The 16,506-nt window shown below is 39.6% G+C and overlaps 1 protein-coding gene across 1 annotated transcript in view; it reads right to left on the bottom strand.

The window, feature by feature from the left end:
- FRK (fyn related Src family tyrosine kinase) overlaps window positions 1-14,736 on the bottom strand; it is an 84,490-nt gene extending 69,754 nt beyond the window's left edge. Inside the window, exon 1 of the mRNA XM_079780355.1 lies at window positions 13,906-14,736. Within this exon, the coding sequence (XP_079636481.1) occupies window positions 13,906-14,252 (347 nt within the window). The 5' untranslated portion in view covers window positions 14,253-14,736. The remainder of the gene's footprint in view (window positions 1-13,905) is intronic.
- Between the last annotated feature and the right edge of the window lie 1,770 nt (window positions 14,737-16,506).

Here is a 16,506-nt window from a genome sequence, read left to right as displayed (position 1 = left end):
GTTCCTTTCCTTTATAGGAGAAAGGGAAGTATTGCCTTCTCCTCCCTTATTCCTGTCATTTTTCTTCCTCCATCTTGTCCTCGTTCCATCTATTCCTCTCCCTTCATCTGGCTGTCTTTGTCAACGACCATTACCTCTAAGTTCATTAAACAGGATTTCATTTCGGTTTTTCCATTCTAAGGAAAGTATCTGGACAGAAAAGGAACAGGCCGTCCATCTGTCTGCTCTTTTTTAGTTAAGTTTGTCTCACCAAATACTTTGCTTCTGAAAACAGATCAGCAATCTAAGGAGAGATGACAAGGTTTCCTTCTTTGCTTGGACAAAGCCTCTTTCCACTGGGATAATTTGCTCCTCTCTTTCAGCAGGCGGAGATCCAGGAGATAAAGTAAAGCCCAGGAATGCAGTGAACTTTGCCAGTTACTTTGGACTGCCCTCAGCAAATATACTGACTTACTTCTGCTGGCTCAAACTGAAGCATTCATTACTTATATTCCTATTTCTTTACAATGGCACGAAATTATAACAACCAAACGTTGCTAAACATGTCAAGTGGACAAAAGCATAGGTTTAAAAAACAAGCTAGGATTATTTTCCCCATAATACTCCCTGTCCAAAACTAAATCACTAAGTGTGTTCAATGACCTCTCATCATTTGCAACAATGCAATTAAAAGGTTATAAATCTTGTTTGAAGTATGTTATCTTCCCAGAAGTGCTGAACAAAGATTCCTGGGAGATGTTCTTCCTTTGCATTTGAAGACTGGCTCCTATTAAGTGACTTTCAAAGTCACATAAACTGAAAATATTCCTTTGAAAAAGAAGAAAAATAGTATTTTTCCCATGAAATAAATGACATAGATTTACAGAATAAATATCAGGCTATTTAACTGCCAATGTAAATGTACAGAAAAGGTGAGCACAATAAGTGAGCTCTGTCCTAGGAAACGTCAACAACGTAACTGTACAGAAGCTTATGTAAACCTGCTTTGATATATGTGTTAGGTCTGATCAAATAATCAAATCGATACCCTCTCCCCGTGGAAACTGACCTTTAGATCATTTTGCAACCGACTAGTAACTTTCTCCTCGGACTTGCCCAGGATTCGGAATGGCCCAGAGAGTGCCCGCCAAAAGAGCCCTTCTGGAGTCCTTTAAAATCTCTGACTCCCGGCCCTGGGGGCTGGCGCCATTTGGGGGCTCAGCCCATCTGGTTTCCAGATGACCTAATAAATTCATAATTCTTTACCACTTTTGGCCCCGTGCGTATCTCCTTTGGCGACCTTAACACTATGTTCAGTTATTTATTCTTTTAATTCCTCAAAAAGCAATTTCATATTCTACATGTGAACATGCTAAAATTGTTTTTATTATTATTAACATAGTATTTCTTTGACTATTAAATCAGGGAATAACAAATCCTCAGGTTTGCCTTAATGGAGAATGTCAGACACACCCCGATATGTCATTACCTTTTTTGTGACACTTGCTAAATCACTGGGAACCAAGCAAGGCTATTAACTTCCTCTAATCCCCTACAGACCACCTCTGCCTATACAGCCGATTTCTAGTAGCAAATGTAAAATACTTCTTGTATCACTATTATGTTGCTTTAAGCCAATTTGCCCACAATGTAGGAAGTCAATTCATTTTTAGGTCCCCGAAGTCACTTACCTGGTTTCACTCCATACAATAGATATGTATATTTGGAGGGTTGTTTTCCTTTTACATTGTGAGTGATAATAAGTGTAATATATCATTTGGATGGTAGAAAGAAGGTAAAGTAAAGGAAGAAAATGATTAAATTACCACTTTATTCTCTTCACTATGGACCCAACAGTAAAGCTTGAATTGAACAGTTGCATCTGGTCCTAGCCTCCATGGTATAAATCCTTATGTAACACAAATGCAAAAGCTCCAGGGATATTTTTTTAAGTTGCAATCATCGGGGCCTAGAATCATGTACTTCCCTACATGTCCACATTTTTCTGATCAATGTCCATTCTTAGCATAGTATCCTTATCTAGTCTTCCCTCAACTACAAACCAAGCCATGCTATTATCTGTCAACTAATCAATTCCTTTTCTTAATTTCTCTATTTTCTCACACACTCTCACTTTGTTTTCCTTAAACATGCCCTTATTTTCTTATGGGATCTTCTGTTGGTTCATTTTTAACCAATGTGTCTCCTCCATCCTTTGGTGTCTATTTTTTTCTCAGTCTCCTTGTATGTTTCTCCTCTAATGCTCATGAGTCTCACACAGGGTTGCGCCCCTACTAAGGGCATTTTCCTGCTTCACTCTGCAGATTAAAAGATAACTAGAATGAACCTTATGCAGATACACAAACACACACTGTCTACAATCCCAGAAATAAGGAAAAAGGGGAGGAGGTTGTGTCGAATTCTTCAGCAGACAAAAATGTATGCCTGGTTGAAATGGAAAAGAAATAAAATGAACAAGGTAAGAGACAAGGGAGAGTGTTCCAACCAGTGTTAGAGACAGGAAAGCAAAGTGGGAGCAGGGTAAGGGAGTAGTAGCTAGGTAGGTGTTTGGCCAATAGTCATTAATTGTATTCAGCCTTTCATGTTTGGCTTACAATTAAGTCTCCCAACCAAGCTCAGAAAGATAATTTTCAAAAGTGATTTTTAATTAGTACCTAGATTAAATATAAATATTTTTCTTTATAATTTAAGTTTCTAAAGCATAAAATATATATGAGCTGATAAATTATCATGTATATATTAAAGTAGGTTATAATAACAGACCTCCATAAAACAATATATGTTTGCTAGGCTGGTGTGGCTTAATGGTTGAGCATCGACCCATGCACCAAGAAGTCGCCAGTTCAATTCCCTGTCAGGGCGCATGCCCAGGTTATGGACTCAATCGCCGGTGGGTGGGCGTATAGGAGGTGGCTGATCAATGTTTCTCTCTTATCAGTATTTTTATATCTCTCTCCCTTCTTTAAGTCAGTAAAAACATTTTTTTATATTAATATATGTTCTATAGAACAAGAATAAAAAAGGAGAATTTAAAAAAAAAAAAAGGAAGAAAATAAGCCAAATAAGGTCATCCACGGTTATTGTGGAGTCAGAGCTTCCTGGGAACTAAGAATGAAAAACCAAACAAACAAAAAAAAGGGTTACGTAATAAATTCTTGTTAACTACTATAAGGAAGTAAATTCATTTTTCAAGGGAAACAAACAAACTTTGCCTATGCTAATTTTATAACACAGGTTCTTACATGTTTTTTGTATGATTCTTTTAGAATATTATAATCCCTTATCCCAAAGAAATGTACAAATATACATCACACAAATAGTATATACAATTTCAGAGGGTTCATGAACTGTCTCAGGCCTATCTCTGGAACCACTAGGAGTCCATGGTCTACAGGTTGATTCTTGTTATTGGAATGTAGGGGAAGGGTAGTGTAAAAGTCATAGTGGGCAATGACAACAGATATTGCAAAAGCTGTATCTTTTTATGTCTTTCTTACTTATGTTAAGAGGATAATATTAAAGGATAATTCAGTAAAAATATGTGAGGAAGGTAGAGTCATGAACTACATATGTTCAATCACAATATCTATATTTGACTTTTTGGCTGACAGATTTTCTATCCTTTATTTTTCATGACATAAGTGACTTCTAATCATATCTTTAAATAGTCTACAGAAGTATAAAATCTATAACACTCAAATGAGTAAATCAAATAGTCCTGTTAATAATTCCCATACTATATTTTACATTTTACTAACATGCATGCCCAAACAATGTATTATTTGGCTTTTCTTATTTGTAGACGTTATAAAATAGAGTCAATATGCAATCTCTTACATTTTTCTTTTCACTCAATATTATGCTTTCAAATTTATCAATGCTGTTGCATGCAACTTAATCGTTTTCACTATTGTATAATATTTCATAAATAAATAAAACACAATTTATTCCCTCTCTTATTTGGATTGATTCCAGTCTTTTGCTATTAGAAATTGAGTTTCTACCAACATTTTCTAGGTAAAAGGTTTTAAACTTGTAATGGGGCAAGTGAGAAACTTATAAGCCCATTATTAATAACACTTTAAGTCATGGGCTAGCTGGTTATATGGATACTAGAGATCCGGTGCATGAAATTCATGCACAGGTAGGGTCCCTAAGTCTGGCCGGCAATCTGGGCCGATCAGGGCCTTCTGGCTGCTGGTCGGGGCCTTCCTTCCCTAGCTGCTGGCTGCCAGCCAGGGCCTTCCTCCATTCCGTGCCACCCCCTGGTGGTCAGCACATGTCATAGCAAGCAATTGAACTCCAGGTCTCCGAGTCGAACTCTCAAGAGGACACTTTGCATATTAGCCTTTTATATATATAGATTCCTTAATCATCATGCTTTAAAACTTATCTTAAAGTTGCAGATATTTTTGTATTTATCAAACACATTTATTTTAAAAATAAAGTTAAAATAAGCCATTGACAAATTAGAATATTTTGCAATATTAAAATTTTTGGAAAATAGGTAATTATGCTTTAAAAGATATCAGGAGGTTCATTAAACACAAAAATTACCATAAGTGTAAAATCATCTGTTGGGATTTTTATTTACTAATGATCATGTGACTATTTTGCTTTCTACCATTTACTAGAACCTATTAAATAAATAGCATGACTTTCTATTTTTATATGCTTCCTTAATTTAGGCTTTAGATAAGAGATAGCAGAGTTCCAGCTGATTCAGCATCAAAACCTGCATCTGCCTATTTTCTTATCAACAATTGCATACACAGATACAAAATATTGAGTCCATTTTGTATTATTATTATCTGAAACAGCAGCGCTGTATTCACTGTATTGTAATAGCCTGAAACTAAACAAAGAAATATCCTATAACCATAGTATACAACAGAAGGCAATTTGGGCTTACCTACCCCACTCTCCATATATCTTCCAGGGAAATGCAAAGAGGACTATGTATTGCTTTTTATATATAAAAAAAAATAATGGAATAAGTGGACCTGCATGCATTATTTTTGTTTTGAAAATAGTACAACTACTATACCATGGAAAAGAAGTATTAAAAATGTAAATGCCATGTATATAGTTAAGTATTGAGTATTTTTAGCACCTTTTAAAGTGATTCCATATTTCTAAGTAAGTTGTGATTATAATGGCTCCTCTCCTTCACAGATAAACTTCTTTAAAAGGTACATATATTTGCTGCCTCAACTTTAAGACCTGGAACTTAACTCGATCTTTCTACATCAATGACATCAAAACTTGGGAGAATAGCACCCAAGCAAAAAACATTAATTTTTCCAACAATTTTGCGAAGGTCAAACTGTGCTAAAGATGAACCCTCAACCTATTCTCACTCTGCCCCAACCTCCAAATACCAAATATCCAAACCCACCAGAGCAGTGGTTGGCAAACTGCGGCTCACAAGCCACATGCGGCTCGCGAGCCGCGGTTTGCCGCTCTGTTAACTAATGAGTTTGCCGACCGCTGCCCTAGAGAGGATAAAACTTTCTGTAAACCCAACCAAACAAACCTAGTTCTTTGGACCGACCTCACACTCTTCTCAGGGACGAACCCAAGTTCCATGTGTAGAGCCCTATCATACAACACTCTTTCTATGGCTCAATCCAGACTAAAACTCCCAGTGCAGCCCCAGAACAGAACATAAAGTTCCCCATTGCAACTCCATCTCTTTACTGCATGCCATCCTCCATAATTACTTTATGACACTGCTTTTTAGTGTCACCTGTAATCTGCCAGTAAATCTAATGGTCTTTCCCTCTTCCGCATCTTCTGACCTTTCTCTGGCATTTGACCTAAAATCTCTTTCTCAACATTCTATCTTCTTATTTTGAAAAAGTTGTTCTTTGTTTTTTTCTACTTTTATGAATTTTTCTTCATTGTTTCTTCAGTGTCTCTTTGTCTTCCCTGCATTAATTGGGTTTTGCTTCGTAACAACTACTTTGTTAATTCATGAATCTAAAGGTGAGCAAATTAGGATGGGCTCTGCTAATCTTAGCTGGGCTCGACCATGATTCTGGTCAGCTGGTGAGTCAGCTGGGACAAACCGGCCTCTCCTTACATGGCCTCTTATCCTCTAGGAGATCTGCTTGGTTTTTTCATGGTAGTTGCATAACTTTAAAAGCAATAAGTAAGGTAGCCCCAACACGCAAGCGATTTTCATTCTCTGTTTTTGTCACATTTAATATTGTTCTATTAGCCAAAGTAAATCACTTGGCCAAACTGAGAGTTTGTGTGAGAGGAGAGTACCAAAGAGTATGGATGCAAGGAGGTATGAACAAACAGGGCCCTTACTACAATCTACACAAACCACTTACCTAAACTATGGGCATTTCTACAGAGTTGATCTTTGGTCCCTTCTCCTGTTTCTCATTTCTCACTTTATGATTCTTATACTCCTCTGACATCTACAATACTCTGTGGTCCTTATATTCCTGTAACATCTACAAACACCTCTGTGTAAATACCTTCCAAAATCAACCTTTATAAAATAGACTTGTATGTTTGTCTCACTTTTTATATTTCTAAGTTTCTCATGGACATTTTCTTTGAGATGAAGTACTAGTACTTCAAACTCAACATGCTAAAAAATGAATATATTGTCTTTCTATTCAACCATAAGCCCCAATGAAAGTTATTTATGAAATGTATATTCCTTTTAATATTTCACCATGTCTCAAGTCACATATTTTTTTAATCCTCTTTCTTTTCCTACATCTATTTACCAGATAAAAATACTCTTGGACTTATTTACATTTGAGTTTCAATTTTTCACCCTTAAAATAGTAATAAGAAAACTTGCCTTGCAGGGCTATTATAAAAATTAATTTAGCTCATGTATATATTTCTGTATGCTTAGCAAATCAAAGGTACTTAAAGAAGTTAATTACTATCCTTTTCCTAAGTCTTCCTGATTTTCATTCATGAGATTGTTCCAATCCCTACTCTTCTTTTTTTCTTGCTTTTTTTTTTTAACAGGCCAAAATTAAACCCTTATAACCTCATGCCGAGCACCTTTGGAACTACTTCCACTTCCGTACTCCTGCCTGGCTTCTCACTTCCCCAGTTCATTCCCATATCATCACAGTCTTTCAAAGATCTGCTTTCCATGTACTGTATTTCCTATCAGACAAAATCCAAACTCTTTAACCTAGTACACATGGTCTTTGCCAAAAACTCATCCCCATCTCTTTTTCCAGATTTATTTTTCATTGCTCCCTCCATGAATACTTCAACTAACCATGCAATTTACCAACCCTTGAACATACTTTTACTTCCCATCCTCCATATTCAACAACTTGTACTGAATTGTCCAATTACTGTTCAAAGCACCCCCCGAGTAAAACTGAATAAAACAATGTTTCCACTACAGGGAATTTACAATTTCAGGAGGAAACTGGTGGTCTTACCTCCTGAGATTGTAAATTCTCTGGAGCAGAAACACTGTCTTAAATAGTTTTCCAGACATGATACAGGAAACTTCACAGTCTCGTGTGAAAGATAGAAATTTTACAACTAGCCATTATATGATAAAAGTACAAGCTCTAGAGGCAGGCTGGAAACAAGCAACTCTCAGTCCCACCATTTATTAGCTGTGTATCCTTGAGCCTATTACTTAAACTACCCTAGCTGGAGTTTCCTCATCTATAAACGGAGGTAATAAAGGCATCTTCTTCATAAGGCTGTAATATAGTGAAGCTATTTGTGTGGTGACTAGTCCAATGCTAAGCCCTTAATGAGCATCAGTTATTATTAACTAACGGCTCTACTCACAAGAAACACAAAATCTTGATAATGAATTATGAAGATTAGAAAAAGCTTCTTAGAAGAGGGTCATGTGAGCTCAACTCTAAAAAAAAAAAAAAAAAGTGTGATTTCCCTAAACCAGAACTGATCTCTCCTATCTTTGCTCACATTTATCCATGTATTTGTGTGTTTTTTTCATTCCATTAACCAATTTTTTAACTACATGCATCATGACAGACACTTTGTGCTACTCTTACAGCATTCATCTGCATCTGTCTTTTGCTAGCTAAAAAAGAGAAAAGCAGCCCCTAACATTCGGGATTTGGCCTGGCACTTATGACTAGGCCTTGCTGTTCCCTGTTGAACATAAACAATCTCACAAAACAGCAACATCAGATAGGACCCTTTGTGAGCATGACAGATCAAAAAACAAGATCAGATCATTCTTAATCAAGTCCGAACACCCACAAAAACATGGACATTGTCCAACCACAAAAGTGCCTAAACACTCACTTATCTTGGTTAATACAACTGCTGTTTCTTTACCAATTACAGCTTTAATCTCAAACTACGATATCCAATCTTATATTAATTGCCACTTCCTGACAGCAACCAGTCTACAGCAAAGCCTTGCTTCTTTAAACCCTCCCCAAAATCATACCCCCAAATGCTGTAACGCATCCTTTCTAACACACGCTTACTGAGATGCTCCACTGTTGTCCATAGTGCATGTTCCCTGCAATGAATAATAAACCACTCCAGCGGGTTCTTGGTGGTCTGTGGCTGAAGGACAGTGACATACATTTTTGGTATCAGTCTTACCTCCAGAGGTTGTAAAATTCTCTAGAGAAGACACACTGTCTTTTTCATTTTGGTATCTCCCACTGTACAAAAATCAGTACCTTTAATAAAGTAAACACACGCAAAAAGGGTATTGAATGAATACAGGAATCTCATAGCCTCTATCTTCTTCAATGACTGGAAATGCAAAAAGATTTTGGAGACAGTGGCCAGGGTCTTACTTCACAGAAATGACACCGGCATCCTCCAAAGATGACTTCCTGGCAGTGACTTTGCAAGCAGCACAATTCTCAGGCTTATAGGATTATGCTCCTCCTGTAATGGGAATCTTGATATGTCTTAAGTGTTAACATTCAAAAATGGCAAAAAGTAACAAAAGAATCAGAATATCATTAGAGTAACTTTAAGTCTATCAACAATATTGGTCTTTCATGGGAGCCACATGGGATTCTTCTGAATCATCCAGCACACGGTGACAATGTGATAGTCAATGTTTGAGATAATGGAAATATTTATTTTGATATAAGGTTCTAAATGCCTTTCAAATTAGATATCTAATATAAAGCTCAAAAGTTCTTACTAATAACATTTCTTAAATTGCAAACATTTTTAATAATAGTACTTTTTTAAAAAATATGTTTTTATTGATTTCAGAAAAAGGAAGGGAGACGGAGAGATTAGAAACATCAATGATGAAATAGAATCATTGATTGGATGCCTCCTGCATGCCTCCTCCTGGGGATCGAGCCCCCAGTCCGGACATGTGACCTGACCGGGAATAGAACCATGATCTTCTGGTTCATGGCTCCAAGCTCAACCACTGAGCAACACTGGCAGGGCAATAATAGTACTTCTTGAATTGCATTCTCCTTTTACCCTTAAAAAGGAACAGTATTGATTTTTAAAATCTCTAACTTTAAAACCTAGTCTGAATTTAAATGCAGTATAAAATAAGCCACATGAATAAAAATAAGAAATAAAAATATTAAAGATTCTAAAACTAAGTTAATCCCATTTTTTAAGTATGAGAAAATCTAACTGAAAAACTTTGTAGAAAAAATGGCATCATGACAAAGAGATCTTACACAAGAGATAGTTTATTATAGCGTTTGAAATGAGCCAAATAAGCAAGAAGGTGGGAAATATAGAGCACGTGTTCTACATTTGCATCTATGCGTTTTAGCAAAATTCTTCTGTTACATTAATCTTCAGAGAAATACCCACATAAACTAATACTAAAGTTGCAGGCTTCAGGAAAATAGCTGTAAGCAGGTCTTCAAGCTGCTATTAATCTGCATAACTACCTTCCCCAGAAAAGCTGGTCCAATCCTTCCAGTGCTAAGAATGCCCATTAAAAATGGGAGTCAGAGCATGCTACAAAAATTCAGCAGCTAATTAGTAAGAAAACTAGTAAAAAGAACATAAAATTATTTTGTTTGGTAATGTTTTAGACTGTACGATTGAAAATCTATTCATTCAGTATTCAGTAAAATAGTCAAACTTTCAACATATGCACTCTGAAAATTATCTCATATGTATAATAATTTGAAATTATGCATGCTGGGTACAAAAACTGAATTTACAGGTCTGACCCATAACATTAATTTTGTAAATTGGGTTTACGTTTTCTGTCCATTTAAAATCTCACACCAGTATTTCCTTTCCTCTAAATATAACCACAGTATAGTTTAATATGCGTAATATGTTTAGATACCACTTCAATGAGATTCACAATCTATTCCTGGCTCCATGTTCATTCTACATTACAAACAATATTCGAATGTGTCTGTGACCCCTAAGTATTTTCTCCAGGGGTGGATTAGAGCCACTAATTTCTGGGAGCCTATAAATGGTACTATTATGGCTATGAGTCTAACCAAAAGTTAAGGCACGAACAATTCACTGAGAAAAGAATGCAAAAAGCGTATGCCTTTAATGAGGAAACTCAGTCGATTTTCCTGGTAGGCAAAAAAGCAACTCAGGGAGGAACAGTTGAAGAAAAGAGATGGCTCTATCAGCTGTTCTTTAAAATACCTGAGATTTGTAGATAAGCAATCACTCATTTAGTTATTCACTTACCCAACCAACATTGATGAGTGCTGATTATGCATAGGCACCACACTAAACTCGGGGGTCCAAGGCAATGAATGGCTGCCCTTCCCACCTACCACATCTGAGCTTAGAGTCATGCAGAAAATAAATAAGCAATAATGACAAAGGAGGTTAAAGGTTCTAAGCTGGAGCACCTAAGGTAGTCTAGAATGTCAGGAAAGGCTGCAGGGAGTGAGGAACAAACAAGGTGAGACCTAAAGGATACAGGAGAGCTGGCCAGAAAAAGAAGAGGAGGGAGAGGTTTGCAGGCCTTAGAATAGCCAGCCCATGTGAAGCCCAAGATCACAGGCGAGGGAAAGGGTGGGAGAAACACTGAAAGATGCTCAGCATGTGAGCTGAGGCTAGAGTGGGGGCATATGGTCCATGTAGACAAATGCAGGAGGAGCTGCCCAACTAAATCATAAATAACATGACTGGATTTTTCTGAGTTAACCAGACCGTCTTAATAGAGGCAAAGTCTTGTGGTTTTGTTTTTTGTTTTTTTTTTTTTCCTTAGGAGCATCAAGACCTAGTGAACAGGTCATAATAGTTGCTTAACAAAAATTAGTCCTGCTTTATCATATAGAACATTATGTCTACTTTGACAACATCACTTTGATGAGATGCTTGACTTTCATTCATCAAAAAGTAACACGAGGATATATGTATCTATAGAGACAAAGCAAACATTTAAAAAAATGCATTTAAACAAAAACAGTATTCATAAGAAACGCAAATGAAGGAAATGTTTGAAAAACTCAGTGAAGAAAGACATTAAAGGAAGTCGTTTTTGTATCATTTCCAGGTATGAAGTCGCTGTGTGGGCCACTTTGGCACCCTCACTCAGAAGACTGTTAAGATAAAATCACTTCCGCTTGAAATGAAGTGGTATTCTAGAGGCTACAGCTACCTGCACTAAAAGTCATGAAGCAGTTTAGCCATTTGGTGGCAAGAACCCTCATTAGTGACATGGGCGCACAGGCGAAGGCCACGGTGTGCACTTGGAAGGAAACAAGTGGCCCATTCTGGCCAGGAGGCACAGCAGCAGCATCTTGTGGGCATCACGTTTTTATTCCGGTGGATGGGAAGATTTGAAGGGAAGCCCGCCGTGAAGACCTAGGACAGTAATGACACGTGGGAACACTGCTGAGAACTAATTCCAAGAGGAAGGATCAGGAGTTATGTGCAGAGGGAAAAAGTGTTCTTGGCTACAGATAGTCCCTGGGAATCAAAATATAGCCACGTTTTAGTTGGTTTTTGTTCAGTTTATTAAGGAGAATCTAAATAAGAAAAGACACTATGCTTGAACTTTGGAACATTGTCATTTTTCAATTGCTTGTCTTCCACAGGCTTTCTTCAAGTATGTCAAGTATGAATGTAGCTGAACCACTACACATAAAACATCAGGTAATCCAGAGGTCTAGGTGACTCCAGAGACCTTACAGATGAGGAAACAGAGGCCCTAAGCAGTTAAATGAATTGAACAGATTTAAATGTAGTAGATTATGGGTTCAAGGCACTAGTATTAATATTATAGTGTTTATTCTAATGGCCTATCTTACAATAAGGATAAAATATACATAATATCACAGAAATCATAATAGTGAAATACAAATGCACATAAGTAAGAACTCAATAAATAATATCCCCTATAGATTATCATAGAAAGTAAATATAAATGCACATAAGTAAGCACTCAATAAATAACATCCCCTATAGATTATCATAGAAAGTAAATATTCACGCAGGTGATTTTCTCATTTGAAAACTGATCAATTCTACTCTTCAAAAGTGTCTATTTTTAAAATTGACTTCAGAGATGAAGGAAGAGAGAGAAACATAGATCGGTTGCCTCCTGCATGTGCTCAACTAAGAACTGAACTGCAACCAGGTATGTGCCCTGACCTGGAATCCAGCCTGCCACCTCTTGGTGCACGGGATGATGCTCCAACCAACTGAGCCACACCAGCCAGGGCAAAAGTCACTATTTCAAGTCAACTCTATTTAGGCCTAAAATAAAAGCCCTTCTCAACATTTATAGGCTCTTAGTGTTGCAAAGAATTTCAAAAATTGCCAAACACACTTTCGTATTTGAGTTTGGAAAGCAGCAACAACACTCATGGATCTTCCCTACCATTTTCTTCCCTGGGCCAGTGAGGGACACCGCAGCTCGCATAAGAAGAAAAACATGAGAATATGAGTGACTCCCCAATGGCTTCTCTACTAAGGACCCATTCTATAAAATGAGTCCTGACAGACATTCCAGTCTTGGGTTTTCCTGGAACCAGGCAGAAATGAGGTTAGGCCCAATGACAGACCCCACTTGCTTCTTAACCCACCATACCCCAAGTTTCCATTGTCAAGACCATGTTCTATCTACTTTATCTTCAACCACCACTACCATAACTTTCCCCTTCCCCCATTCACATGCCACTACTGTGCCTAGCACTTTCATGAATGAATATAGACAGACTGATGGAAGGATTAGTGAAATCATTCATGAAATTTTCCTCTTTGGGTCCACTCTAATTCAAAACATTGATTCAAATATCAGAATAAAATCTTAACCTCCTCCTCTGGGGAAATCTTGTCATTATTTTCTGGTTAAACCTTACTGAATATGTGTAGCTGGCAGGTTTCTAATCATAATAAATACCAAAAGATATCATAATTTGCGTAGCGTAACTTCGTATCCAGGACTAGAAGAAAAATGTCTGGTCATGAAAATGTGGTGAAAAACTAGCATCTTCTAAACGATAATTCATGTTAGTTAGACCTGTCTGTGTCTATCAGAATGAAAAGAATTACAATTAAACTTGGGACTAGAGTTAATGCTTTAAATGTTGAGAGAGAGAGAGAGGTGGGGGGAGGACTTGGAAAATGTGGCTTAAGGAAGGAAGATCTACAATATACCTGCAAAAGACATGCAGTTCTGTTGTTAAAGTGGGGCATGCCTTATTTTACAGCCAAGGAAAAAGTAGGGCATGAAAGGCATTTTTTGATGTTGACGAGGATGCAGAGCCTGTGGGTGTACACCCTGAACCAGAAGTCATTTCAACAACAATACCCTGCCCAGTTCGCTCTCATTTAGAAGAGGGAGGTGTGTTTCCATGAGAAGGTTCCCGGGACTTCCTCATAGTTTCTAGGCAGCTCTTTGGAAAAGAGAGAGTTGCAGATAGGTAGGCATATGCACTCCCCACCCTCAGAGAATGGAGAATGAGAGTGTGTGTTTGCACTACTCACGGCTCTGCCTGCAGGCTCCTGTCCTCGGCCACATAGTTAGAAGGAATATAGCCCTCCAGCTGCTGGCCCGAGCCGGCGCCCCTTTTCTCCAAGTGCCTGGCGAGCCACCAGCCCTCGTGGGAAGTGTCCAGGACCTGGAGCTTGTCGCCCGCACAGAAGCTCAGGTCCTCCGCAGTCCGCGCCTGGTAATCAAACAGGGCCACAAAGTAGGAGCCCTGCGGCCGGGGAGCCTCAGGGGGACAGGGGCTCTCTGTGTTCTCAGGCGCCACCTGTTTGTCTGTCTCCTGGGCGAAGCAGGGGAGACATGCCTTCAAGTACCCCCAGAGCCTCAGGCAGACGTTGCCCATGCTGCCCTCCCGTTGGGGAGAGGCGGGGAGAGGGGCTGCTCTCCCTCTCCCCTTTGTCTCTGCAGAGTGGCTTTCTCCTCCTGCCGGCAGCCCTGCAATCAGCACCGGCTCCCCAGGCTGCGGGGCACACCTGGCCTCCTGGGGAGACTCGCCCGCCTGCTGGTGGCTGCTGTCCCGCAGCAGCGCCGGGTGGCAGCTGGGCAGCTGCTCAGTGGCAAGATGCCCCTTCTTGTTGTCCGCTTAGGAATCCCACAACAAAAATCAAAGTCAGAGGCCTCTCTGTAGACAAGCATCTGAGAAGAGGAAATAAGTCACCTTGCCTTTTGTCCCAAGACAAAGTGAAGGAGAGAGAGGTTAACTCCACAGCTTGCCTTTGCCAGGAGCTCTCTCCCTCCTCAGGTCCGTCTTTGTAGTTTGACCAGTCCTGACCCCCGTGCTCTTTCCTTTTTGCTAATGAATAACCAGCCAGCCAGGCTCCTGCCTTTCACATCCTGAGCTATGAACAGACTGTAATAATTTCCCTGACTTCCTGGTTTCTTTTGGTCGGTGATCTAAGTGAGCATTCCAGTCCTCTTGACCTCTCCCTTCTCCCACACCCAAGAGAGACCAGCGCCCTCTTCGGGGAGTGAAACTCGGCAAGCAGCTGCCACAACCTCCCCCCCACCCCACCCCCTCCCCCACTCCTGGACAAGCAGCCAGCCCAGGGCGCTCTCCTCTCACTGGGTTCCCAGCACAGAAACTAAGGGCAGAGACTCCCCCTGCCCCGCCCGCCCCAAAGATGGGGAGGCTTGTGTGGCCACTCGGGGCCATCAAAAGGCAAATTCAAGTGTTTAGGATTTGTTACTGGGCAAAGGGCAATTGGGAAAGTCCCTTTTTTTGTCACTATGAACCTGTTTTAATAGCCTCAGGTCTATTTAGTCTGGAAAAGTATGAAAGCAGCTGACTAAAACATTGAGAACCCAAAACTGCTTTTTCCCACGGAGACAACGAACTTCCCATCTCTCATGCACTATTTCTGAAATACACACACACACACACACACACACACACACACACACACACACACACTAGGTGACAGTGGAGAGAAAGAGTAGAATGTGAGTGCTGCTGTGGAGGCCCTCCCTGTTAAACCCTGACTTCCGAGTCTACACTAGCTCCTACTAACTTCAGCAGCAGGAGCTCGGGACCTAATGCAGCTGAGACCAGGACACGATCCCGACAGCAGTGGGTTTTGCTCTACTCCCCTAGCTCGGGGCAGCGGCTCACACGTGTGTGCGGGATCCCCGGGATACCTGGGCAGTGAGTTTGGGTGGATGGCTCAGCACGCTGCCGTTTCACTGGTAGAGAGCACTGCACGCTCCATGATGTGTCACTTGTTTTTGTGTAAGACATTGATTTAAAAGGTTTTCTCTTAAAAACAATTTCTCTAACCGTTGGCAGAGCCTTCAGCTGGTGAACCTGGCCCCCAGGACAACCTCAAAATTCCTGATCTTTGTCTGTAAGGCATTTTTAGTAACCTGAACAATTGTTCAGAAGAAACAAAAACAAACAAAAAAAGGAAAGAAAGAAAGAAAATGAGAGAACCCTGGCCTCCGCCCCACCTGCCATTACCTTGTACTAAAATCAGGCCTGTAGGGTGGACAGCTCATTTGGTTAGAACAGTGGTCAGCAAACTCATTAGTCAACAGAGTCAAATATCAAGAGTACGTCGATTGAAATTTCTTTTGAGAGACAAATTTTTTCATCTTAAACTTCTTCTAACACCACTTCTTCAAAATAGACTCGCCCAGGCCGTGGTATTTTGTGGAAGAGCCACACTCAAGGGGCCAAAGAGCCGCATGTGGCTCGTGAGCCGCAGGTTGCCGACCACGGGGTTAGAACAAGGTCTCACGTCACACTCTCGTGTTTCTCCCACTGTCCTGAGAGTCAGAGAAGCACCAATTTGGCAGGAAGAGCAAGGCCAAAGGCTGGGTCACTTTAGTGTGTTTGTTGTTTGTCACTTGGGACCTAAACAGAATTCCATATTCAAAACAGGAAGTAGCAATTATACAATATGGAGAAGCCCGAAAAGTATTTTGTTCAGAACACAATATTAATTGTAAAAGCACAGAACTCTATTAATGCCCCTGAACAGGGACAGAGATGCTAAAGTTTTTTCCAGAGATATCCACATGATCTGAAAATGAAATAATATTTGGAAGCCATTCAAGAGATGTATTCAACACCAATGTGTAAGTGGAGTTTGAGACTTCAA

Source organism: Cnephaeus nilssonii, assembly GCF_951640355.1.
Source record: "Cnephaeus nilssonii genome assembly, chromosome: 9".
Lineage (NCBI taxonomy): Eukaryota > Metazoa > Chordata > Mammalia > Chiroptera > Vespertilionidae > Cnephaeus > Cnephaeus nilssonii.
This window is presented reverse-complemented; position numbering and strand designations above follow the sequence as displayed.